This window comes from Callorhinus ursinus, unplaced genomic scaffold (genome assembly GCF_003265705.2).
Source record: "Callorhinus ursinus isolate GAN/ISIS: 27379988/994484 unplaced genomic scaffold, GSC_fseal_2.0 scaffold41, whole genome shotgun sequence".
NCBI lineage: Eukaryota > Metazoa > Chordata > Mammalia > Carnivora > Otariidae > Callorhinus > Callorhinus ursinus.
Genome location: NW_027397103.1, coordinates 1,145,324 through 1,171,684, shown reverse-complemented (window position 1 = coordinate 1,171,684; position 26,361 = coordinate 1,145,324). Strand labels below are relative to the sequence as shown.

Genomic DNA, 26,361 nt, shown 5'->3' with positions numbered 1-26,361 from the left:
AGGTGCCTGGAGGCCTAGTGAAGAAGCAAGTCTGGGCAGGAGGGTGCACACAGCTAGCGGTCTGCACTGTGGCCCCTGCTAATTCGTGGGAAGTTTTCTTTCCCCCAATGCCCTATTATTTTTAGTATAATTAGAAACAGGTTAATCTGACTCCAAATGCACATAGAGCCAAGTGTCCCTATTGTTCTGTTGTTTGTTTCTCAGCAAACAAGGAAGCCACTCAGAACCTAATAATCTGAACAGATGGAGAACTAGGTTTGCCCAAGCCTCAGGAGGCTAACATTGTCTGCGCAGACGCTGACCTTCGGTTTGCCTGCCCGGTTGGTAACCAGCCTGATGTCCTTCACGGTGCCATGAGCCTTACAGATCTCTTCTAGTTCCTCTTTAGTGCAGGAAAACGGCAGGCCTGATACAAACAGCTTGTGTTTCTCCAGGGCAGTGCTGTACCTAAACACCTACAGGAAGAAGGGAGGGAAACAGTCAAACTCCCATGGCCCAGCCCAGCGCACCATACTACAGCCGGTACCAGACTCGGCCACAGGCCTCACCCCAGCCAGAGACCAGAGCCAACTCTGGGTGCTGCAACTGTTAACAGGGTCACCCTGGGCAAGTCACTTAACTTCTCAAAGCGCCCCCTTTCTGCCCCGGAACATGGCAGGGATGAAAGCCACTATTCTCAGAGTTAGGGTGAGGATCTCACAAGGTAATAGAGTAAATACTCTGCATGACCCCTTGCCACTCCCTCAACGTTCAGTGGCAAGTAGCCATCATTGTAATTTCTAATTTTCTCATCACTTGTCAACTAGGGCGAGCTCAAAGTGACCAAGCCCTGAGTCAGGACCTCACCTACCCAGCTCAGAACAGACCCTGGTTAACGTGTGAGTCTAGTTCTTAACAGACTACAGATATTCCATGTAGATTCTAAATGTTAGCTGCTGCAGGCAAAAAGCATTCAGGAACCCGACACGAAAGGCGTTTTCTGCACAGACCCACCTTGAAATCAGGATTTTTGCTCTTATCCACACAGGGGGAAACAAACATCGGCCTCCCTTCTACAGTCTTCCGGTCCAACTGCAGCGCCTGCAGGGCCGACTTCTCCTCTTTAAACTCCACATAGCAGTAGCCTCGGAAATCGCCCCGGTTGCTGAAGATGGGGCGGATCTCTGCCACCTCCCCACAGGCCTCAAAGAGCGGCCGGAGTGTCACAGCCGGCTCGCCCATGCTGTAGGGCAGGTTGCTGACGAAGACGGTGATGCTGTCCTTGCTGCTGTCATGGGGCACCCTGGGCACATCCCTCTTGAGGGCGGCCGCCCTCTCCTTCTGCTTGGAGGGGGGGTCAACGTCTACAGGTGCACTCTTCCCAAAGAGTCCTGTTTCTGCCTCCAGGCCCTGTGCTTCCCCGGCTGGAGGAGTGCTGTTCTCCACCTTTCTGCGTTTGGAAGGCTGCTCTACAGGGTGAAAGAAGAAAAGCAGCAACAATTAATGAACTGCTTCTTCTCTTCAGTGAGCGGCTCGGTGTAAGCCCTCCCCGCACTGCGGGACAGTGGGCCTGCAGTGGCCGCACATGACACACCCGTGCCTGCCTCTGGAGCCGGGCACACACCACGCCCTCTGTCAAGTCTTGCCTGACCCACTCACCTTGTCCCCCCACTTTCTGGGCCCCAGGTTCATTCAGGTAAGCAGACTAAATTAAGTGAAGAGGTAACATAAGCCCCTGCTATCCACCCTTAATTATACAGTTGACCGGGTTTGAGATGATAAACATAATCTGTATTTTCTCTTCCTTGTGATTTTTGCAATAACGTTTTCTTTACTCTATGGTAAGCAAATGACACATAACATATAAAATAGGTGTTAGTCAACTGTTTACATTATCCTGTTAAGGCTCCCAGTGAGCAGCAGGCTGTTAGTAGTTAAGTTTTTGGAGAATCAAAAGGTAAACATGGGTAAACATGGATTTTTGGCTGTGTGGGGGGTCAGCACCCCTAAGGCCCAAGGTTCACGGGTCAATTGCATAAAAGGTCAGGGAGTCTCCAAGTTCAGATGGCAAATTCTAGTACCCCTCTCCTAGAAAGCCTGGGGCAGCAAGGGAGGGATGGGGCCTGGGGACTTGCATTTTTTTGGTCTTTTTTGAAGATTTTATTTATTTGAGAGAGAGAAAGAAAGTGAGAGTGTGTGCAGGCATGCAAGTTGGGGGAGAATCTCAAGCAGACTCCGCACTGAGCACGGACCCCGACATGGGGCTCGATCCTGCGACCCTGAGATCATGACCTGTGCTGAAACCAACAGTTGGACACTTAACCAGATGAACCCCCAGGCGCCTCTGGGGACTTGCATTTAAACAAGCGCCCTAGGTGACTCTGACGTATGCACTCCACAGGCCACACTCTGTGAAGCACTCTAACTCCTCTATGCTCACTACTGTCTTGTGTCCTTCAGCAGTTTAACATTCTACTCCAACCCATCTGCCCCACTGCCTCCAGAGGGTCAGTACTGAAAGCCAGTTGGCATTGGCCCTACTTCCAGACCTTTCCATCAATTCCTCACTGCTTTCCTAATGCAGTCCAACCAATGCACACCGCATTCCAGAGTGGCCCTGAGTGGGCCGGCTAGCCAGCTACTCCAGCCTCACCTACCCCAGCACACAGCCCTCAGCATGCATCAGGGCTCAAACGGTCATTTGCTGCTCAGAGAAAATTCCACAGTGTTCTGTGCCTTATGCCTTGCTGACAGCGGTGCTGTCCGGTTTACCCTTGCCTTCCTTTGCACTTGAGAGTCACCCACTCCTGCCTCCAGACGCTGAGGTACATGAAGTCTTTCCTGCAGGGAGCTGACCCACCACGGCCTCCTCTGGCCTCCACTATTAATCCAGACTGTCCTCTCCCACAGTCCCAATCATATGCCACTGTGGTCACGTCACATCTGCCTTCCCTGCTAAACCTGGAGCCCTAAAGGCCAGTGAGCTACCCAGCCATGGTCATTTCTGACGGCCTCAAAAAGGTGCACAAGAAAGGTCTCATTGTTTGACACCTTTGTGCCAGGAAAATGCATGGAGTCTCTGAATGTCTACCAACAATTCTTTCCCCTGCCGGACCCTGCTGAAATAAATCTGACCCACACCTGTCCACCCCTGAAATGGCAGAGGCGAGAGAAGCCCTAGTTGGAAACTCCACCAAGTCAAAAGCACCCAACGGGCCAAGCGAGGCAGGTGTCCGTGCAGGCTGCAGGGTGGGAGCCCGGGCAGGGGGAAGGGGAACCACACAGGGGACAGGCAGAGGGGGCAATGGCACAGTGGAGGGAGCGGAGCCCGGCTGGACAGGCGGGAGCGGCTGCAGGGCAGTGCCAGGCTCATGGCGGGGAGCCCGAGCAGGGGGAGGACGACGGCCATGTGGACGAAGGGCAGGGACAGGAAGGGTGACGGGGCACCATGCAAGCAACGTACTCTCAGCTGGTTCAAGACCCAAGTTCTCTGTACGGTGCGTGCAACTTCCCTGGAAGTTACAGACGCTCCCAAACAACACCTCCAGAAAGCTCTACCTTCTTCATCACCGCCCCACTCCTTCTCCTCATCCTCCTCTGCTCTGCGCTTGTCGGCGCCTCGGGTCTTCTTCTTCTTTTTCAGCGCTTTTTTCTCGGCCCGCGCTCTCTTCCGCTGTTCGGCCTTTTCTTCTTCCTGCTGGGCGAGGGCCGCTTCCTTCTCCGCAGCCTGAGAAGACGGGAACATGGACGCGTCACCAGCACGCAGCAGCCGCGGGCCCGGGGCAAGCGGAGGGGAAAGGGGATGCAGGGGAGGGGAAACTGGCTACCCCAGGGGAGGGGGGGGAAGAGGGTGCGCTCACAACTTTCCCTGCCGGGGCTTATTCAGGCTTTTTAGGGTTCCGAATCTCATGTCTACAGAACGTTCTGCAACATCCCCAGTAATTACTCACCAAAAGAAAGAAAACGAAGTATAAAACTGGGGCTCTAATTAATTTGGATGTGTTTACCTTCCACTCACGGGGCTAAGTAAGGCTCCGTTCTTAGCTTTCCCATCTGCATCTCAGGAAACTTTAGGTCCCAAAGTCCCCAACTACATAAAGTTTTTATTGTCAGGGCTAAAGTTCTAAGCCAATCCAAGAAAATGATACAAGATAGGCTTAAATATACTGATTCAAGTATTTCACTAACATTTTCTGAATAAGAGTTACGTCTTAGGAAGACCTCAGAGGTTTTGACAAGAAATATTCATACCAAACAGTCCAAATAGCTAGCAGAGCTTCTGAAGACTTTAATAGCATCATTACCTTAATTCTCTGCTCATTAACACGAGCTAATCGAGTTTCGGTTTTCTGAACAGCTATATCCCAATCTTCTAGGGTACCTTGATAGAAACAGAAGCAAATTGTCACTTTTTAGAATTTTAAAGGCTAGAATAATATGAAATTTTCTTAATTTCCCCCACACCTCCACAAGAGATCTCTCCCATGAGAAATAAGAACTGGAGAGTTGGCTCTCCATTTTCAGATTTCCTTACTGTAGGCTTGAATTTTTTAGAATTCAAACAGTTCTTCCAGGTGTGTTTATTTTTTTTAAGATTTTATTTATTTATTTGAGAGAAAAAGTGAGAGACAAAGCATGAGCGGAGGGGGAGGGGCAGAGGGCCTGGGAGAGGCAGACTCCCTGCTGAGCAGGGAGAACACGGGGCTCGATCCCAGGAACCCAGGATCATGCCCTGAGCTGAAGGAAGCAGGCAGACACCTAACCGACTGAGCCACCCAGGCACCCCCTTCTAGGTGTATTTAAAACATCCCTTCTCCTGGGGCATCTAGGTGGCTCAGTCAGTTGAGCGTCCAACTCCTGATTTCCGCTCAGGTCATGATCTCACGGTCCTGGGATCGAGCACCAGCGTTGCTCCCTCTGCCCCTCCCCGCTGCCCAAGCCTGCTCCACACGTGCTCACTCACTCTCTCTAAAGTAAGTAAATAAATAGGTCTTAAAACAAGTTTTAAAAAAATCCTTTTAAAAAAACACTTGAAAACCAGAATATGACCTATCACTCTCATTAGGGAAGATTATGAAGACATTCTAATGTAAAAGGTACAAGACATTTATGTGAAGACTGAGGATTTTAAGAGCTGCTCAAATGATAAACGTTGGGATGTTTTTTATTTGCTGTTGTTGCTTGGGTATTTTATTTCCAGTTCTGAGGAGTTTACACCCAAAATCCAGATCAATGCCCATGGATAAATTCACTATTTCCCTATTGATAACTTAATACCGAGGCTCTAAAATTTACAAGGGATGCACACACAACCAATGGCCACATTTAACCCTTTGCCTCTCGGCGTGCCTTTGGTGTGCATGACGCCGTGCTAGAGCACAGATTCTCAACTAGAGCGATCTGGATCCCCAGGCACCAAGTCTGAAGATGTTTCTGTCATGACTGGAGGCAAGGGAGGAGTGCTACTGGTACCCAGCGAGTAGACAGAACAGCATCCACCACAAAGAATGAAGAGAACCCTGTGCCAGAGCCACGTTACAGACAGCCCTCCTTGTATTTGGAGACTCCGAGGAGAGGGGCAAAGGGATGTGGGCTCATGTGACAGTTCTAATCACAGAGCGCCACTCGAGCGGCTGTACCCGTACACAGTCTGTCCTCACAGACTATGGTCCTGAGACCAAAGGGCGGAGGGGACAGACTCCAAGCCAGCAGCAGAGAGCTGAGGGTTCCCACCTTCTGTCCTCTCCATGGTGAGCAACACTTCACAGACGTGCTCCGGGTAGTCGCTGGTGCACTGGACAGCCCGGTGCAGGGCCTTCCTACAATGCTGGGTGTCACCGTGTGCCCTAGGACAGAAAACAAAGCATTGCTGCCACCAGGACACAAAGCAGAAGGCACACAAAGGGAGGGGCGCAAGATCAGCAGCTCTGTGGCGACTCTGGCTTCCAGAACTATCCACAGCTATTTGTATTATTGCTACTTACAGCGTTTTCTCCTTTTTCCTCCAGTCAACACTAAGGCTTTCTTCTAAGTCACTCTTTTCATTAGCAAGGGGATGCTACTAGAAAATGTACCTGGGACAGTAGTCTGCGACCAGGTGTCCCACCTTTATAGCCCTGGCATCTGCCACACAGGCGGGGAATCTAAGAATGCTACACTAACTTGATCAAGTCCTTAGAGAAATTCTGGGATGCTGTCCTATCCAAGGAGAGAATCACCCAATCCAGAGGATGGTCAGATTTCATGCCCAGAGTTAGACGTTCTGATACTCATGGAAAGATACACCGCTAATCACGGTAATTATAAACAACGTTGTCTTACTAATAACAGTTATGAAATGCTATGTTCCCATTTCTATTTAAAAATAACTTGTAAATATACATAAATATTACAAACACATGTTAGAACACTGGAAAAAAACTTATAGCAGCGGTTCTCAGAGTATGATCCATGTACCCCTGAAGGTCTCTTAAGACCTTTTAGGTGATGTGCAAAGTCAAAACCACTTTCATTATTACTGAACATTAACTGACTTTTTCACTGTGTTGACATCTGCACTGATGGTGTAAAAGCTGCGGTGGCCCTCAGCACTCATCAGGGCTACACACGTACTTTTCAAATTCTGTGCGATATAAGTAGATATACACATAAAGCAATGATTGTCACAAAGAAAAGCCTATCTTTTTGTTTGGGGTGCAAGCTCTACTAGTTTGTTTTTTCCTGGAACACCATTTTTACTTGAGAAAATAGCTGAGTGACAAAAGCTGTGGTTACAGAGACCTGCGTATCTGGAGACATTTTTGAAAACTAATGAAGTCCGTCACCTCAAGGAAAACCCCTGGCTGTATTTGTTGCCATGATAAAATGGCAGCTTTTAAGTGAAAATCAGAATTTTGGACAATTTGTATCTGCCACTTTGAGTTTGACAGCTTCCTACCTAAAAGACTTTTTCTACTGGGGTGCCTGGGTGGCTCAGTCGGTTGAATGTCCGACTCTTGGGTTCAGCCCAGGTCAGGATCTTAAAGTCGTGGGATCGAGCCCCGCCCCCACCTGGGTCAGGCTCCATGCTCAGTGGGGAGTCTGCCTGAGTTTCTCTCTTCCTCTCCTTCTGCACCTCCCGCTTGCATGCACACACACTCTAATAAATAAATCTTAAAAAAAAAAGACAAAAAAACCTTTTCTACTAACATCACTGAGGATATGAACAAATGTAATTTTTTTTTTTTTAAAGATTTTCTTTATTTATTTGACAGAGAGAGACACACCGAGAGAGGGAACACAAGCAGGGGGAGTGGGAGAGGGAGCAGCAAGCCTCCCGCGGAGCAGGGAGCCCGAGGCGGGGCTCGATCCCAGGACCCTGGGATCACGACCCAAGACGAAGGGAGACACTTAACGACTGAGCAACCCAGGCACCCCCAGATGTGATTTTTTAAATACTGTATGATGAAATGTGTTGATACTGAGAAGAGCTGCATGACTTAGTGAATGAGTATTCTCCAAATGAACAATGCATGTCACAGATTCACGTGTGGGTAAAAGGTCTATTCAAAGTACAAAACAAACCAATGGATATTAATGTAAGTGAGAAATTCAATGATAAATGGTTTCGGAGTCCACACTGCACCTATTTAAGAAACTACCACTTGCTGAATTTTGCTCTAGTATGAAAGAATATCCACAATTATCTGAAAAGGTTAAATACCCCTTCCTTCTAACCGCCTATCTGCGTGAAGCCAAATTTTCTTCATGTTTTTCAATGAGAATTCACAACACAGTGAATGCAGAAACAGACAACAGAATCCAGCTGTCTTCTAAGCCGGACTTCAAAGACACTTGCAGAAACAAAAAACCATGCCACTTTTCTCACTAAATTATTTTGGGGTTTGGAAAAGTCATAAAAAATATATTCTTCATGTTAAACGTAATGAATTTATTATCTTGACAAATTTTTTAATTTCTCCATTTTCTAATATGATGACATTAATATTTATTAGTATTTGTCAATGTTGCTAATATGGTAATATTAAATACATACAACTCACACAAACAAAAGCTTTTCAGGGTTCTCAAACTTTAAGAGTATAAGGGGTCCTGAGACCAAAAAGTTTGAGAACTGCTGACATCACAGGAATATTCAAGAAGCTTTTGTTTTTTTTTAAAGATTTTGTTTATCGATTTGACACAGAGAAAGAGAGAGCACAAGCAGGGGGAGTGGCAGGCAGAGGGAGAAGCAGGCTCCCCGCCGAGCAGGGAGCCCAGGACCCCAGGATCATGATCTGAGTTGAAGGCAGACGCTTAACTGACTGAGCCACCCAGGCACCCCTTCAAGAAGCTTTCATAGTGGTCATCTCTATGGGTGAGATGGTAATAAACTTTCACTCTCTACCACATAGTTTGGCAAATGTTCTATCTTAATTTGAGCACAGTGTTAATTTTTCAATTGGGGAAAAAACGAAAACGTTCAAAAAAGAAAAAAGTATATAAAAATGTATTTACTGAGATGCAGTGTTCAAGATACAACGAATAGAAAAGCTGGTCATATTCTTTACATCTTCCCCTGTTATAAATATTATTGGTCATATTTATTTAAAATAGTTTTAGAGATTTGTAACATGTACACTATCATAGAAATATCTCAAAGAATATACCCAAACCATTGGCTAACAGGGGTTATGTCTCCGGGTCTGTCGCTGCAGATAATTTGGGGTTTTTCTCTTCACTTTTAATACTTTCCACTTTTACAGACAAAACAAATACAAAAAACAAATAGTTCCCCAAAAAATCAAATAAAACATTCATATCCAAAAATCAAAACAAACCAAAATAACAAATGGAAAGAAACGTATGGCTGTGCGACAAGCCCAGGCACAAATTACTGGGCTTAGTCCCCTAGCCTCGCCCAGTACACACAAAACCACTAACGAAGGACGAGCTGCTGGAGGCCAGCGGCCCGTGGTAAGGAGCAAGCCCAGGCTGGCAGGGGTCAGCTGGGGCTGAAGACAGCTTACCCCCAATAGGCACTGCCAACCCCGCCCCCAGGCCGGTTACCTTTCCAGGTTGTAATACTCGAGCCACATGTTGGCATACTTGGCATTCCCTTTGGTCATGATGCTGTCCCAGAGTTCCCGAGCTTTCTGCATATTATTGCACAGTCGAGCCTAAAATGCATTAACAGGCTCCGTTAGGAGAGACTCAAACCTTAGGACACTGGCACCCATTACAAAGCATACTTTGAACAGAAATGCCTTAAACCCCTCCCCCCATGACGATCCGTGTTCCCTAACTCCCTGGACATTTCCCAACCACCATCCACAGCAACAGGCCCAGCTCAACCACTTCAGGCTTTCAGAGGTGACAAGCATCAAGCTGTCTGCCTACACTGTTGGAGAGCAAAGAGCAGGAGCCCACAGGTACCTACAACAGAACTGGCTAGTCACTTTTTTATTTTTATCAAACTTAACTACAAGCGTTTAATCTGAGGCCAAAGACAGACTGATCTAGAAGTAGGTCCCCGCTCTGCCATTTATTAAGTGACTTGGGCAAGTGAACCTCTCTGAACCTGACAGATATTGGTGCTTTGACCTGACTTCCCTCAGAAAATAAAACAGGATTAGAATTTCACAATTCTGTGAGCTGACCAAGGGCAAGTTCCATACCTTACTCACTTGAGGCCCTTGGTCCGACAATAACATTCAACTCATTATATCCCGTCAAATTTCTGTCTCCACACGAGATCAAAGACTTGGGAGCATAAAGCAGGTCTACCTCATTTCCCCGGCACACAGTAAAATGCCCGGCAGACGGTACACACCCGGGTTACTCTCACAAACCGGGCACCAAGGGGAGGGGGCAGAAGTCCATGAGTGAACTCCTGGCATTCTGACATTTGCTGCCTAACTTCTTACCGAGTGCTAGTGTTTTCTCTAAGATACAGATGAATGTGCATCAAGCTAGATATAGAGCAAAATCATTTAGACCCTAGACCATCACCCAGGATTCTGACTCAACATCAGCCACATCATTACACACAGGTCCTTCAAAGGTGGATGTCACTGGCAGGTCCGTCAAAAACACTTACCTCGATCCTAGCCCAGTTCTGCATGATCATACAGCTTGGATCTCCGCTCTCATTGAAACCTGTAAGAACAGAATTAGTCAAAATTAGAAAAGAATTTAGAGACAAAGAGCCTCTGACTGAGAAGGCACATCCACCAAGAAGGGGAAAGACAAGTGCATCAAGGAGGGAGTGAAGCCACACTTACGCTCCTCGACCTCCTGTTTCAGATACTCCAAGGCGCGAGTGAATGCAGACCTCAGCTCTTCCAGCTCTTTACTGGAGTCTGTTAGAAGTTGCAAGAGAGATTCGGCTTCATGAAACCGCATACCATGTCTTTTTTATTTTTTTTAAATCCTACAGTGAAACTCCTGGGAGCCTGCTATGCACCTGGCATCATGCTGGGGACACAGAAATAAAATTGCCAGTCCTGCCCCATCACACAGTTGCAGAGAAAGCCACTGGAACAAACAGCACATCATGGACAGTGCTGGCAGGAGCCGGTATAGAACATAAGGACCCTAAGTCTCTTCCCTTACAATTCACAGCAGGACTTAAGGATTTAAGTAGCAAAAATTTCTGGGGGAAAACAGTTGCCAGTGGCTGGTCTACATCATTTGCCTAATCATGATGTTATTTGGGCAAGCGGGACATCTCACTGAAAGACATGTTAGGAAAAAATTCAGAACTGAATTTGACATGTGAATTTAAATACCTTGTTTGAAATCAACCCTTCTCCTCAGGTAATCAAGGTACGCCTGCCAAATCTCCACATAATCAGTGGCCTGAATGAAGCCAGCACTCAAAGCTTTCTCGAAGGTCACTGGAATTAAAGAACAAGCCAGGATTTGTTACCAATTGAAAAGGAAGTTAATATAAATTATCAAGATGGTTATAAAAACCTCTACTGACCATCAAATACTATATGACTTAATGACAGGAGGCAACAAAGTGAATGAGCTAGAGAGAAATGTTCAAAAGAAGTGCTCCTCCAGGATTTGCACGAACTGTGTTCTAGAAAGGGCACGTTCCACAAGATGCCCTGCACTAAAAGAATTGCAGATCAGTAAGTTTGGGGAAAAGACCCCAACTTCTCAGAAAATCATAATGAATGTTAGCATGTTAAAAGCTTAAAACCAGTTTATCTCCCACTTAGGGCCCTTTCTGTCACTAACACCCAATGTCCCAAAGCTAACACCCAGGGAGAGGCTGAATTAATGACTGTCACAGCACTAGGTTTCTGGCCTGCGACAGAAAGCTTGAGTCTTCCCCCAAAATCATTCGCACCAGAAATCACTCGATGGTCAACTCCATGTCTTTCCATGGCCAAGAGGTAACGACTCCATAGGGCAACTGTCCACGGGCAGTTTCTAACAGCACGATTATGTACAGATAAAACCAAATCCTTTACTTTCAGCTGCCGATCCTATGATAAAGAAGTCCAGAGTTAGGAGATAAAATGCTACCATTACAGACTTTACCATCCACGAGAGACATTTCCAGCACAACCAGCTGACAAAAGAAATGTCCTTAGAAATGCCTCTCGTGACTGGTTTCTTCAACAAAGAAAGTGCAAGGGGGAGTTGGGATAGAAGAAGAGAGGTAGAGAGGGAACCTACAGATGAAAACAGCTTACGAGACATCAGCCAACCCTAATGGACGGACCTAGTCTGGATCCTGATTCAAATCTTTTATATATATATATATATGTACTGAAATATTTATCAATGAAATGTGATTTCCGGATCTGCTTCAAAATCACATGGAAGAGGAAGAAGGTTAAGGACAGAGACGAAATTAGACTAGTGCCGTGAGTTCACTGTTGGAGCTGGGTGATGGGCCCATGAGGTTTCACCTTACTCCTCTATATCCTAGTGCTTACATTATTGCCCATCATGAAAAGTTACAAGAAAAAAAATTAATCTGTCACGAAGTCCTCAATAAGAAGACTGTGCAAATTTTTTTACAGTTAGTGATCAGTCTGAAATGACCTGAAACCCCGGAAGAACTCCCGAATTGAGCTGGCAGAGGGGAAAGGAGGATGACAGGAAACTGAGGAGGCAGAGAGAGCACACAACCAACCCCAGGCACTCCTGCTCGTTTTCCCTGAACAGGTTCTCAGTTGGTAAAAAGGAGAGAAGGGAGAACAGTCAAGTGGTCTTACTAGGTACTGACTGTAGCGGATCCACAGGTCTGGGACAAGGCAGTTCTCGACCAGGGCACGCTCGAAGATCAACTGCACACGAGCAGGGTCACCAATTTTCATCTCAAAATCAATGTACGCTTGATATTCAGCCAGCCTGGGCGCCTCTGCTTGCAACTAAGGCAGAGGGGAAGCATAATGAGGTTGAAATGAGCTACCTGACACTGTTAGGAAGCACAACATATCTTCATATTACATTCTGGCAAGACTGGCTACATCAGTAAGAATCCCCAGTCCCCACTCTCAGAACCTCTGGCATGCCGGGGTCTACAACATGACAGGCACAGTAAGAGTCCACAGTGCCTCTTCATGGCAACAGTTACAAAGGCCCCATAAACCCTTTTCTGAACCCATTCTTAGGCCACAGGGGGTTTCTGATGGGAGCATCCATCAGAAACTGAATGAAAGAGAAACATCTTTGCCAGTGACCATGGCCAGCCATCCCTCCAAAACAGAAGTCACTTTCTCAGCCTACTGAGTGGAGTGAACGCAACCACACTGGAGTGATTCGCTGCCTTCATTCTAAGGCTTCTCATTCCAAACATCAGCTCCTGCCAGCGCACAGGTACATGCAGAACATGAAAGAGGCTAGGCTGAATGTTTACTGATCCAAAGACCTACAATCAAAATTCTTTTCAGACAAAAACCCCTACTCAACTTTCCTCTTCAGCCACACTTGACTAACAAAATGAACTAGCTGAGGATTTCATTAATGAGGCTCTGAGAAATACAACTGCATACCAACCATTTTCACGTGGAAAAGGGAGAGGGAGCACCGGCTGGCCAGCAGGACAGCACGCATGCTCTGAGCAGAAGATGACATCTTAGTCTCAGTTTCTAGTTATACTGACAAACTGGTTACCCAGACAGACTGCCACTGAAAACAACTAAAACTGCTGGATTCAGTACGAAAAACGTCTTGAAAATCATCAGAAAACTGGCAAAGACACAAGAAATATTAAGGACAAAATCTAGGTGAAGGTTAAGCTTTTGCTGGTGTAAGATCTATTAAGGATTTGATCTTCACAGTGAGGTGTCATTTTTATCCTCACCTTACATCTGAGGTGACTGATACACACAGCGGCTAAGGACGAGCTCAAAGTCAAAGAGCCAGTAACTGGCAGAGCTAACATCCAAACTTGAAGCAGCCTGGCTCTCAAAGTCACTATTCTTCCTATAAAACAAGATACCAAAAAGAAAGCCAAGAAGCCCAACCAACCACGAAAAAGATAAATACAAAGATATCCACCCCTGGACCTACTGTACTGAAATTATGGGACACCAAACAAAACCAGTGAGATTTTAAAATGGGCCAGAGAGAAAACAAGGATTGCCATCAAAGAAGCCGACGTCTCAACAGCAACAACACAAGCCAGAAAGACAGGAGACATAACTGTCAATCTAGAATTCTACATCCTGAGAAATGAACTTTCAGGAAGAGCAAAGTGAAGACCTTTTCAAAATAAAACTGAGAAAGTCTGTTACCAGCAAATATCCAATGCAGGAGACTCTAAAGGGTATAACTGAAGCAAAATAAAAATGATTCCAGATGAAAGCTCCAGGATGCAAGTGAAGAAGAGCAAAGGAAGTGGGAAATGCATGTACTGAATGTAAGCAAGCTGGGGCTGTATAATGCAAGATTAACTTAACGACGATGCCTTTCAGGTCAAACAGAAAGGCAAGAAATACAAGAAAACACGAGTGTTAAAGTCTGAGGCATGGTAAATGAAGTTGAAAGGATTCTAAGACCAAGAGAGGTAGAAAAACGCCACTTACAAACCATATTATGGTCAAAAAACAAATATTATGGTCAACACGGAAAATCCAAAAGAACCTATTGGTCATTAATAAGAATTAGAAAGTTCAATAGACAAAAAAGCCAGTATAAAAAACAAATTCAATTTATATACCAAGGACAATTAGAAAAGCAAATCTTTCAAAAAGGTGGCATTTTCAATAGGATCAAAAATAACTTAGAAACAGATCTAAAGAATGTGTTCAAGGGACCAGATGAAATTATAAATTTATAAAACTTTACAGAAAGATAAGGCCCAAATAGCAAAGGCTTACACCACGTTCATAGATTGGAAGACTCAGTATTTATAAGATGTACATTCTTCCTCAAATTGATCAATGCAATTCCAATACAAAACTCAACAGGTTTTTTAAATACAATCTGAAAAGCTGACTCGAAATCCAAGTATTAAGAGCTAAAGAAAGAGAAGACACTCTTGAAGAGGAACAACATGGATGGGATTCATGTCACCGAAGAGCAAAACTTACGGAACTATCACTATCAGGACAGTGTGATATCAGCCAGTGGAGCAGAATAGAAAGCCCAGAAATAGATCCACACCCCAATGGACAGCTAATCTCTGACAGATGTGGGCCGACACACCAATGAGGGGAGGATGGAATTATCAGAATCAGTGCTGGGACAACTGCTTCTCATATGGAAAAATGAAATCGGACCCCACCTCACGCCATACACAAAAATCAATTCCATATGAAGATCTAAACATGAAATACACAGCTATAAACTTTCAGAAGAAAACAGAGCTAACAATATTCATGAGTTTGGAACCTGGAGAGATTTCTTAAGTGTAACAAAAGCAGGAACCGTAAGAGAAAGAATGATAAAATAATGATAGAACAAGACTGAGAACTGCTCATCAAAAGATGCCATTAAAAAACTAAAAAGACAAACCACAAACGTGGGGGAAGCTTCTGCAATACATAAAACCAAAATAAGGATTAAGATCCAGGATTCCTATGAATTAATTAGAAAAAAACAATGAGTCAAAGACTTCAACAGGCAGCTCACAAAAAAGGAAATCTGAATGGCCAACAGATGTGAAAAAACACTCAACTTTGTTAGTCATCAGGGAAATGCAGATTAAAATTACAATTTCAGATCCATCAGAGCAGCTAAAATTTATGTCAGTATCAAAGGCTGGCGAGACCAAGGAGAACTCTCAGTTCAGTGAGAACTCCTGGGCAGGAGTGTCAACTGGTAACCCAGGAAACAGTTCAGCACGATCTTATGATCCAGCAATTCCTCCTAGGGATAGACTCTGGAGAAACCCTTTTCATATGTGCACCAAGAGACACGCACAAGAACGGCCAGAAACATGCTGCTCCTCCTCGCAACAAACTGGAAAACGAGCCAGCCGGGAACACAGATATATGAACTGTGGCGCACACATACAACTTCACGGCCACGGAAACAGACCATACTTATCAACATGACTACAACCCAAGAACATGTTCAGGGAAATACACAGCATGATTCCATTATATAAAAGCTCAAAGACAAGCAAAATTACACAATATATTAATCAAGGATATGGTCATAGATTGTAAAACTATAAAGAAAAGCAAGGGAACGATTATCACAAAAGTCAGGAAAGTGATTACCTCTCGGGAGAGGGAAGAGGAGGCAATCGGAGAGGGGCACATAGGAGACTTCTAAGGTACTGGCAATGTTCTATTTCTTAACCTGGGTGGTGGGTACATGGATGTTCACTTTATTATTAGTATGTAAACTGTACGCACACATTTATACACTCTATAGATTTCACAACAAAACAAATTTTAAAGATGCAACTACTGATTAGGGAAAAATTTGCAGCGAGAAGTTTACTGTAAAGAGGCCAACACTCACCAGTGCTTCTTCATAGGGTTTGTAACTCTCCAACTGCTGTAGTGCTTTGTTATAGTTCTGAATCACCGACTCTGGTATTGGGTCTTCTGACCACTCTTCATACTCTGCAAATGTGGCCTCCATATCTATTGAAAGATGGATTCAGCCCCGTAGGTCTTGCCACTGAGTTTTATCAACCCAGAGATTAAACCACGAGACTTGGATGATTCTAGCCCCTCCTGCATCAGTGACCACAGCAACTCTTATCCTCAAATCTTCTACTGGGCCCAGGCCTGACCTTAGATTCTGTCTCAAAGCAATTCCCCCAGAAGCCCTACCAGTTAATAAGAGCAAAATTTACCTAGGGCTTCCTATGTTCTAACACTTTCCATCCACTAACTCATTCGATTCTCCCAACTCTACGGAGTAGGTTCTAACATGATCCCCATTTTGCAGGTGAGGAAACACAAGTAGAGGGTTACATCAATTGTCTGCAGTTCACAGTAGAGCAAGGCCTTGAACCAGGCAGTCTGGCTCAAGTACATGCTCTACTCACTGTACTATGCCATGTCACACTGGTACATGAGATGAAACCCGCAGGCCGCTCAGTTCCAGCCTTTCTGCATGTCACCCGAGGATTCAACTGGAAAGCCACTTTGTAATTTGTTAAATCAAATCCAAATAAACCACGAAGTAAAAAGAGAAATTACGTCTGGGCTCAAGCAGTTGTCCAGAGGAGCCAAGAGTGTACAATGTATAACTACGCCTAAAGAAGAAATTCAGATATGAACACTTCCAATCAACAGTGCTCCTGAACCAAATCACCCCCACAGAATGATATAAGCCTGTGGAAAATCCCCATTCTGATACGGAAGAGGTTACTGCTAAAGAGAAAATGCTCACAATGGAACTCTTACTCAATAAAGTTTCCCCAGAAAATACAGGCGGTCAGCTTCCCTACTCCTTATAGTAACTCTACCCCTCCAACAGTGTCTTAAAAGAGGAAACTGAGAGTCAGCAAGTCTGGCTTCTAGTCCTGCTGGCTGACCCTCAATCCTCTTGACCATTTACAATTCAAGGTATGTTTTTACCAAGGGCCTTGTCCACAGTGACCCTGTCCAGTGAGAGTAAGAACACCAGCAACATCTGCCTCACAGGATGCTGGGAAAGAGCTACTGACAGGACATACCCCAAAGCATTTTAAAAACCACAGAGGGCCGGCTGTCGACAGGTCAGTTTCTCTTACCATAGAGTGGGATCGCCAGCTGTCGCCGAAAGAGACTGTGGACTTTCTCCAGCTGTGAATCAAAGGTTTGTTCCCAGTCAAAAGGGGAAAGGAAGCCAGCTATGGGCTAAAGAAGCAAATTTGTAGTAAATGACAAACTTTGTGGTCCTTCCTACTTCAAAAAATATTTCAACCAATTTTTTAGTTCAAACTAAAAATATATATATGACCTCTGATACATAAGGTATTGTGTCAAATGCTGCACGAGGCACAAAAATAAACATTGCCTCTGCTACTATTTATGATGGGGTGAAAGCAAAAAGGAACATAGAAATGTGTATATTGACCATAAATGCACAGATGACTACAATGAAGCAGAATATAAACATCACGAAAGAAAGGATCACAAGTAGCCAAGTACCATGCTCTCAGCCGGTTTTTAAGGCTGCATTTTGTTACGAAGGCAGGAAATGAGGCAAAATGCCCACAGGAGCTGGCACTTAGGGTGCATCTGCAGGTTCTCCCGACATCGTGAGAGGAGGAGAAGGACTCCCAGTCGAAGGAACAGTGTTAAGTACAGTAGCCAGCAAGTGCACGACTGTGGAGGGGGGCAGGGTTATGTCCAATGCTAGAGGGCCACAAATGTAAGCCGAAGGAGTTCGTCCCGATGCCTGTTGGGATATGCTGAAGGCACCACTGCAGACTTTTCAACAGGGATGTAATCAACAAGGGCCTGGGCTACTTTACTAACAACCATCTAACTACTACTGCAGGGCTCCATCCACTAGGTACCAAGGGTAACTCTGCGCACACACACAAACACCGGGGCGGAGGGGGGACACACTGGGAAGGGACTGTAAAATCCTTGAGTCAGAGTTTTAAAAAAAATCCAATTATGATGGAGTCAAATCTCTTATCTCTTGCAGTTATTACTGGACACGACTGATATACATACATGTGTATTTTTTTTGAGTGACATAGTTATTCTTGTATATTCACCTGGAACCAGTAACTGAAATAGTATTTTTAAATATCAGAAAAATTACAGGGTCATCTCTGAGTCAAAGAAATCAATCTTGCCGTTCCACAAAGACTACTGATTTTACTTTACTGCCCACCCACTAAGGGACTGGCGAGGACCATTCTGTTAACTGTGTTCTTCCAAGGCCACTTACAAAGATAGCCCTGACTACTCGAAGGCAAGCACCGGTCACAGAGACCGGGGCACTCACCCGGGCAGCTTCCACAATGGCACTTTCAAACTCTCGGTAAGCCTCCCAGATGGCGAGTCCTTTGGTCATATGTAAGCCAACTGATGAGAGCGCCCTTTCAAACACAGAGCGGACTTTCTCAAGGCCACCTTTCTGACCAATTCCACCGACTGAGTACTGGCCATACTCTAGCCAAATGTTAGGACCTAAGAAGGAGAAGCGCTCTATTAATTCAGGATATGAAATACCCAAAAATCAAAACTTTTGTTCCAGTGCATCACGAAAGAAATATGCCCACCAAAACAGTACTCATTCATGCAAAAAGGCAAGAGCACATCAACAAGCATCCTAATGTATGTACAAGATACGTTATAACACATATAACACATATATTATACATTATACATATACTATATATTATATACACACATATATAGCAATACACAATATTACTAATACTGCACCTGGAAAAGAAAGTGTATCTTAAAACAATGTCCCTACTAGGTTACAATTATTGAGATTTTACTGCACAAACAGAATATGCCAGCAGGTAGTATGTAATACACTCATGATTATAAAGCCTATTTATTAAAATGGAAGGAATTCAATGAAAATAGTTACTAATCTGAGTCAATTTTCGGAAAGATTTCAAAGCCTAGAATTTTTTAACTTTTGAACCTTTTTAATAAGCCTTCTGGTCAAAGTCAAAGAACAAATTAAAACCAAATCCTATAACCAAAAGTCTGTATTTTAAGTTTCTCTTTGTACTGATGTTTAAACAGCAAAAACAGAGAAGATCTGGTTGCCCTGTTTTTTGTCACTTTCTTCTTAAACTTTATTTACTCACCCCTGCGGCTTTAAGAGCAGACTAATGAATTAAGACTCTTTAGGAACGCAGTGGTTCCCACTGTACACATTTTGCCTATTAAGTCATTTTTCAAAGATCTGAAATAATTTCACAGGCCTTATCCATTAACCTTGTAAAATAAAAATACTTAAAAGATAAGAAGTTAATTTGATAATTACTGTATGTTTTCCTGGGGCTTGTTTTTTCTTTGAAACAGATTTATTTCAGACAACTTAGGCAAAGTTTGTTAGCTACTCTGTTTTAGCTCACCAGTACAGAGCTGCCATATGGGCTGCAAAACAAAAAAAGAAGAGAGGGGCGCCCGGCTGGCTCAACTGCTAGAGCATGCGACTCCTGAAGCAGGCCAAAGTGGCTTCCGAACATGAACAAAACAAGGGACATAATTTCCATGCTCTATAGCTCCTGAAACTAACACAAGAACTCCATGGGTCCCCATTCAAAACTACTTTTAAAGAGACCTAATCTAAGAAGCATGATTATCTGGCTTCCAGACCCCCAGCAGCCCTGAAGCAGCTCAGGGATAGGAAGGCACGCTGACCTTAGCACTGACAGTGGAGGCCCGACAGCAGGGTGACTGCAGACCATCAAGGACTGAAAAACGTTACAGTCTGGGGAGGTGCTGTTAATGAGGACTCTGAGACCTTCACAAAGGGGTGACAGGATCATCAGAAAACATGGGAGTGTCACACCCTTGGAACCGTCAAGAGGTTCTAAGAAGCCACATGGTGGATCGGAGCAGACACACAAGAATACTAGAAGCACATATGGTGTAATTTCATATTCACAAAACACCTGTAATTTGCAGTATTCGGATTATAAAAACTAAAAATTGATCAATTCTATTGGCTGGTAAAGGCACATGAAAATTTCTCTTCCCCGGGGCAGTCTATCTTCAAGTTCCAGTGCTTCTCACAAGGGGAAATGCCCACAATGGGGAGTGGGACAAAACAGCTATGGAAAAAAGATGTTTAACTTAAAAGGAGGAAATTTTGGGGGGCACTTGGGTGGCTCAGCCAGTTGGGCGTCCGACTCTTGATTTCAGCTCAGGTCATGATCTCAAGGTCAGGCTGAGCACGAAGCCTGCTTGTCCCTCTCCCTCCACTCCTCCCTGCCCTCCAACCCCCACTTGCAAGTGCACTCTCTCTCAAATAAATAAAATCTTAAAAAATAAAAAAATTTTTAAAAGGAGGAAATTTTTTTAAGTATTTTTAAAAAATTCTTTGTCCATAACATTCTGATGTGTCCTATGTGTAGGTAAAAAGAATATTTAGAGACTCATACTACCAACAAGGGAGGATAAAGAAATTTAAAGGGAGAGAAGGTGTCTACACTCCACATGTGCTGACAAAATATCAACACGAGCAGACAACGCACAACACAGACTCCTGTGCTGATGGGGGTTCTTTATCTGCAGTGGTGGTTACCAAAATCTACACGTGGGATAAAATGTCACAGAAGCAGACACGCACATTGTACTAAGCTCAATTCCCTGGTTTTGATTTTGTAGAGTAGTTACAAGATATTGGGGAAAGCAGGATGGAACAAGCATAGGACTGCTCTATACTATTGTCCTATAAATCTATAATTATTTTATTTATTTATTATTTGAGAGAGAGAGAGAATGAGAGATAGAGCGCATGAGAGGGAAGAGGGTCAGAGGGAGAAGCAGACTCCCTGCTGAGCAGGGAGCCCGATGTGGGACTCGATCCCGGGACTCCAGGATCATGACCTGAGCCGAAGGCAGTCGCTTAACCAACTGAGCCACCCAGGCACCCCAATCTATAAATATTTTAAAATAAAAAGTTTTTAAAAACATTCTAAAAAAAAAAAAAAAAAAAAGAGCGTTCTGTCAAAGGCAACCTTTAGTCATCTGGAAATACCATGTAAGTTCTCCCTGCCAAAAAAATGCTGGGTGTGAATATATTCACTCCCTTACTACAAACATTTCTTCTAATTGTATTTTAGAACCAGATATCCTCATATGAAAACCACAGACAGGGGCGCCTGGGTGGCTCAGTTGGTTAAGCATCTCCCTTCGGCTCGGGTCATGATCCCGGGGTCCTGGGATCAAGTCTCGCATCAGGCTCCCTGCTCAGTGGGGAGTCTGCTTCTCCCTCTGCCCCTTACCCCGCTCTCATGCTCTCTCTCACTCAATCTCTCTCTCAAATAAATAAAATCTTTAAAAAAAGAAAAGAAAAGAAAACCACAATGAGAATAATAAGTAAACTCAAATCTTTCTAATGACCAGACTAACACTCTCCTTTCTGAGGAGCAACACCTCACAATGCAACCCAGGGCATCAGAGACAGATGCATCCACAGACCCCTCGAAAAAGCACACAGGGAACTTACAAATATAGTCCTTCACAGCTTTCTCAAAGAGGTCGTACACGTGCTCTCTGTCCAGGCCGTCCAGAGCCATGCTGACCTCGTCATGCAGCCACTCCAGCCAGAGCTCTGCAAGACAACAGCACCTCCTGCATCACCATCTCCTTCACCAAAGGGCAGGATGAAAGCAGGGACTTTACTGCGAGTCATGAGCACACAAGCGTTTCACCCCTCTTATACAGCGATTCTTCAAACTTGTACTGAGCATGTAGAAGGTTTATGCTTCCAAATAAGATCAAATAATTAAAATCATAATATCCTACACCTGTTGGGCATTTTATATTTTTGCTAAGTACTTACATCTATGGGTTTCTTATTCAATCTTTTTAAAACTCCTGTAGTTGACAGTCATAATAATGAATAATGATGGCATCTATCTAAGCATTTACGACATGCTAGGGCATTTATTACATGTTGTACACAGAATACCTCATCCAATCCATGTACTATAAGGTAGAAACTACTGCTAGCCCCATTTTACTGCTGGGAAAACTGAGTCTCACAATATTTACATAATTCGCTTAAGGTCTCACAGCTAGTAAGATGTACAGTCAGGAATGCATCTGGGCAATCTGATTTCAGCTTCTATACTCGGCAGTTATGCTTTTGGGCAGGGAGAGGGGGACAGAGCTGGATCTGGGACCAGTGTTTTCCAATTCCTCCCGAAAAGATCAATTACAAACATTCATGAAGACTGATCTACAAGAGGCACAGTGGAATTCTGTTTCAAGTAAGTAAGGATAAATAATCTAAATGCCCAACTACTGTGTAACAAACAAGGTATGAAACATTTACATGAAAATTTGTTTATAAAAGTTTAATAATAATACAGTTATCTGGTGCTGAGAAAACGAACACCGGAATGGGAAACAGAAAAATATGGGACAAGTTTAATCATGACGTAGGATTAAAAAAAAAAAAAAAAAAAAAAAAATCAGGATCCAAAACATGAGTCAGTACTACACGATCATGAACTATGTTCTGCAAAAACTGAAAGATGAAAAACTAGAAATCACTGGCACTGGATGACGGGCTTTCTTCTTTCCACTGTATTTATATGTTCCACACTTCTGTAGGAACACTTCCCGGTTTCAGCATTGAAAACAGAATGTATACTCTTCAGTTCTCTGTGTTTATAAAAGCAGCCCGACTGCTGACGCGTTACCTTCAGTCAAAGGAAAGACCTCACTCATCTTCTGGCGAGCCACCCTCACTTTGGTAAGCTCCCCCTCCAACCGGAGCAGCCGGATCAGGTCCACATGGCAGTTGTAGTCATAGACATTGATAGACAGCTGAGGGGAAGAAAACACAAGGTGAAATTTAAAATGCCACCATCAAAATAACTTAGCATTTTTCACCACTGGTGACAACGCACGTGTCCGCTACAAACAAAATAGATGGGCCATCTGGGAGAGCCACTGAAACAGCAATGCAAAATATACCCCCAGGAAGAGGAAGAAAAATCAATGAACGGGGCTTTCTCTAATAAATGCACAGCACCTCCACTCTGTTCCAGTCCCTATCAGAACCCAGTTGGGCTGTTCTCTGAAATACAGAAATATTCTGATGAAACAAACACCAAGTGTGACCTAAGGCAAGTCATTAACTTTGCTAAGCCTCCATTTCCCCATCTGTAAAATGGGGATACCACTACGGTCTAGTCCTTAAGGTTCTTGTGAGGATTTTACGTTTTATTTTTTTATTTTAATAGTTTTTTTTTTTACGTTATGTTAATCACCATACATCACATCATTAGTTTTTGATGTAGTGATCCATGATTCATTGTTTGGGTATAACACCCAGTGCTCCAGGCAGAACGTGCCCTCTTTAATACCCATCACCATCTTGTGAGGATTTTAAAATGTGATTAACAACATGCTTTAGCACCTGCCAGCTATGTAGGTTAAGAGCTCTTTTCTTTTACTAAACAAAAACAATAAAAACAAAAACCCCTACTGGGAGGAACAAGAATGGCAGCACCTGTTGAAGCTGATAGGCACATAGAGATTTATTTTTATATTTGAAACTTTTCAAACTAAAAGTTAAAACAAATTAAAATAACTGCTTAACAAGCTTTCAGACATCTGAGACAACAGAAAACTAAAAGAATCTGTCACTAGCAGACTTTCTCTTAAAGACAGCTAAAGGAAGAGAAAGGGACTGATAAAAGAAATCTTGTAGCATCAGGAAGGAAGAACTAAAAGAGCATGAAATACAAGTATCCTGGATGGTCCTTCTCATGAGTTTTCTACGTTGTATGTGATTAACTGACACAAAAATTTTAAGACCACCTGATACTCAAAACAATATTTAAAAGTGAGGATGCTAAAGTGACCTAAATGGAAGGACGGTATCCACACTTCACTCCATGGTAGAACACAGATACCATGTAAATCAAATAAACTCTTCCCAAGGCAACCACTAAGAAACTATACAAAGCAATACACTAAAAGTCACTATAAATAAATCAAGATAGAATCCTAAAAAATGTTCAAGTAACTCATAGGAAGGCAAGAAAAGAGAAACAGAAGAACAAGAAACAGAGGAAACAAATAGAAAATAATAAAATGTCAGGCTTTAGACCTAACATAGCAATAACTATCTTAAATGTTTATGCTCTTGGGACGCCTGGGTGGCTGTCGGTTAAGCGTCTGCCTTCGGCTCAGGTCATGATCCCAGGGTCCTGGGATCAAGTCCCACATTAGGTTCCTTGCTCAGAGGGGAGTCTGCTTCTCCCTCTGCCTGCCACTCCCCCTGCTTGTGCGCTCTCTCTTTCTGACAAATAAATAAATAAATCTTTTAAACGTTTATGGTCTCAACACACTAATTAAGGGGCGCCTGGGTAGCTCAGTCGGTTAGGCATCTGACTCTTAATTTCGGCTCAGGTCATGATCTCGGGGCCATGGGACTGAGCCCCACATGGGACTCTGTGCTCAGCGGGGAGTCTGCTTCTCTCCCTCTCCCTCTCCCCTTGCTCACTCTCTCTATAAAATAAATGTTTAAAAATATATATACTAATTAAAAGGCAGAGAATGGCAGAGTGGATAAAAACACAACCCAACCATATGCTGATTACAAGAAACTCACTTCAAATTCAAGGACATAGGAAGGCTGAAAGTAAAAGGATAAAAAAAAGATATACTATGTAAACATTAGTCCAAAAAAAGAAGTGGCTATATTAATATCATATAAAGCCAATTTCAGAGAAAACATAACTACCAAGAATAAAAGGGGCATTACAAAATGATGAAAGGATCAACCCACCAGGAAGACAAAGCAATCCTAAATGTGTATGCAACAAACAACAGACCTTCAAAATAGATTAAGCAAGACTATTCGAGCTAAAAGAGACGCATACATGCTTACAATAGGGACTTGAACATCCTCCACTTCAGCAACTAAGAGAACTACTAGATGAATAATCAGCAAGCATACAGAAGAAACTCAGTATCATCAACCAAAAGGATCTAATTAACATATACAGAACATTCCATCTGATAGTAATGAATACATCTTTTTATCCTCAAGGGCCCAGGGAAGATTTACTGAGACCAAATCATGGGCTGTAAGACAAACTGTAACAAATTTTTAAAAAGCGAAATCATACAGAGTATGTTTTCTGATCACAACAGAATTAGAAATCAGTAATGGTAGGAAATCTTTAAACATTTGGAAATTAAGTGATACACTTCTAAAGAATCCATGGGTCAAAGAGAAAGTCTTGAGGGAAACTTAAAAATATGTAGAAGTGAATGAAAATGAAAATACAGCAAGTCAAAATAAGGGATACAGCTAATGCAGTATGGAGAGGAAACTTACAGAACTAAATTCAATGTATAAAAAGAATCATACACCATAACTAAATGGAATTTGTTCTAGGTACATAAGACTAGTTCATAGTTCAGTCTTTGAAAAATCAATCACTGTAATCCAACAGATCAACAGGCTAAACAAAAATCATGGTATCAATTGATAGAGAACATGCATTTGACAAATCTAACAACCATTCAACCATGATAAAAACTCTAGACTGGTTAGGGCCTTATCAAAATTTAAACTTTTTGCTCTATGAAAGACTCTACTGAGGATGCAAAGACAAGCTAAAGACTTCAAAAAAATACGTACAAACCACATATCCAGCAAAAGACTAGTATCTAAAAGATACAACTCCAAACTCAACGTCAAAGAATTCAATTCGAAAATGGGTAAAAGAGGGCGCCTGGGTGGCTCAGTTGGTTAAGCGACTGCCTTCGGCTCAGGTCATGATCCTGGAGTCCCGGGATCGAGTCCCGCATCGGGCTCCCTGCTCAGCAGGGAGTCTGCTTCTCCCTCTGACCCTCTTCCTTCTCATGCTTTCTATCTCTCATTCTCTCTCTCTCTCAAATATCTCTCCCAAATAAATAAATAAAATCTTTAAAAAAAAAAAAAAAAGAAAAGAAAATGGGTAAAAGACATGAACCAACAGGCATATGCAAAGAGGACACACAGACAGCAAATAAACGCACATAGTAGTCAACATCATTAACTATCAGGGAAATGCAAGTTAAAACCACAATAAGGTATCATTACACACCTAACAGAATGACTAAAATAAAAAATAGTGACAATACCAAATGCTGGAGAAGATGGAGGAAAAAAAAAACCAACTGGCTCACTCATACATTGCTGATGTTGCTGATGGGAATGTAAAATGTGTATGGCAGCTCTGGAAAACAGCTGGGCCGTTTCTCACAAAATTCAACACACAATTACATCACCCAGCAAGTGCACCCTTGGGTATTTTTCCAGAGA

The 26,361-nt window shown here is 43.4% G+C and overlaps 1 protein-coding gene across 4 annotated transcripts in view; it reads right to left on the bottom strand.

Annotated features, from left to right (window-relative positions):
- Window positions 1-26,361, bottom strand: part of SART3 (spliceosome associated factor 3, U4/U6 recycling protein) — a 37,235-nt gene that overhangs the window by 4,655 nt on the left and 6,219 nt on the right. For 3 of the 4 annotated variants that reach the window (XR_003211646.2, XR_003211645.2, XM_025889318.2), the window contains exons 2-17: window positions 22,736-22,862; window positions 21,535-21,639; window positions 18,337-18,521; window positions 17,126-17,231; window positions 15,901-16,025; window positions 12,198-12,353; window positions 11,321-11,459; window positions 10,749-10,856; window positions 10,242-10,319; window positions 10,058-10,116; window positions 9,028-9,137; window positions 5,713-5,825; window positions 4,284-4,360; window positions 3,538-3,706; window positions 994-1,448; window positions 303-455 (exon numbers count right to left, since the gene is read on the bottom strand). Coding sequence is in view for 2 of the 4 variants with exons in the window: in XM_025889318.2 (XP_025745103.1) it covers window positions 303-455; window positions 994-1,448; window positions 3,538-3,706; window positions 4,284-4,360; window positions 5,713-5,825; window positions 9,028-9,137; window positions 10,058-10,116; window positions 10,242-10,319; window positions 10,749-10,856; window positions 11,321-11,459; window positions 12,198-12,353; window positions 15,901-16,025; window positions 17,126-17,231; window positions 18,337-18,521; window positions 21,535-21,639; window positions 22,736-22,862 (2,265 nt within the window). In the remaining 2 variants the exon portion in view is untranslated. The remainder of the gene's footprint in view (window positions 1-302; window positions 456-993; window positions 1,449-3,537; window positions 3,707-4,283; window positions 4,361-5,712; window positions 5,826-9,027; window positions 9,138-10,057; window positions 10,117-10,241; window positions 10,320-10,748; window positions 10,857-11,320; window positions 11,460-12,197; window positions 12,354-15,900; window positions 16,026-17,125; window positions 17,232-18,336; window positions 18,522-21,534; window positions 21,640-22,735; window positions 22,863-26,361) is intronic. The other variant, XM_025889319.2, reaches the window with a different exon arrangement.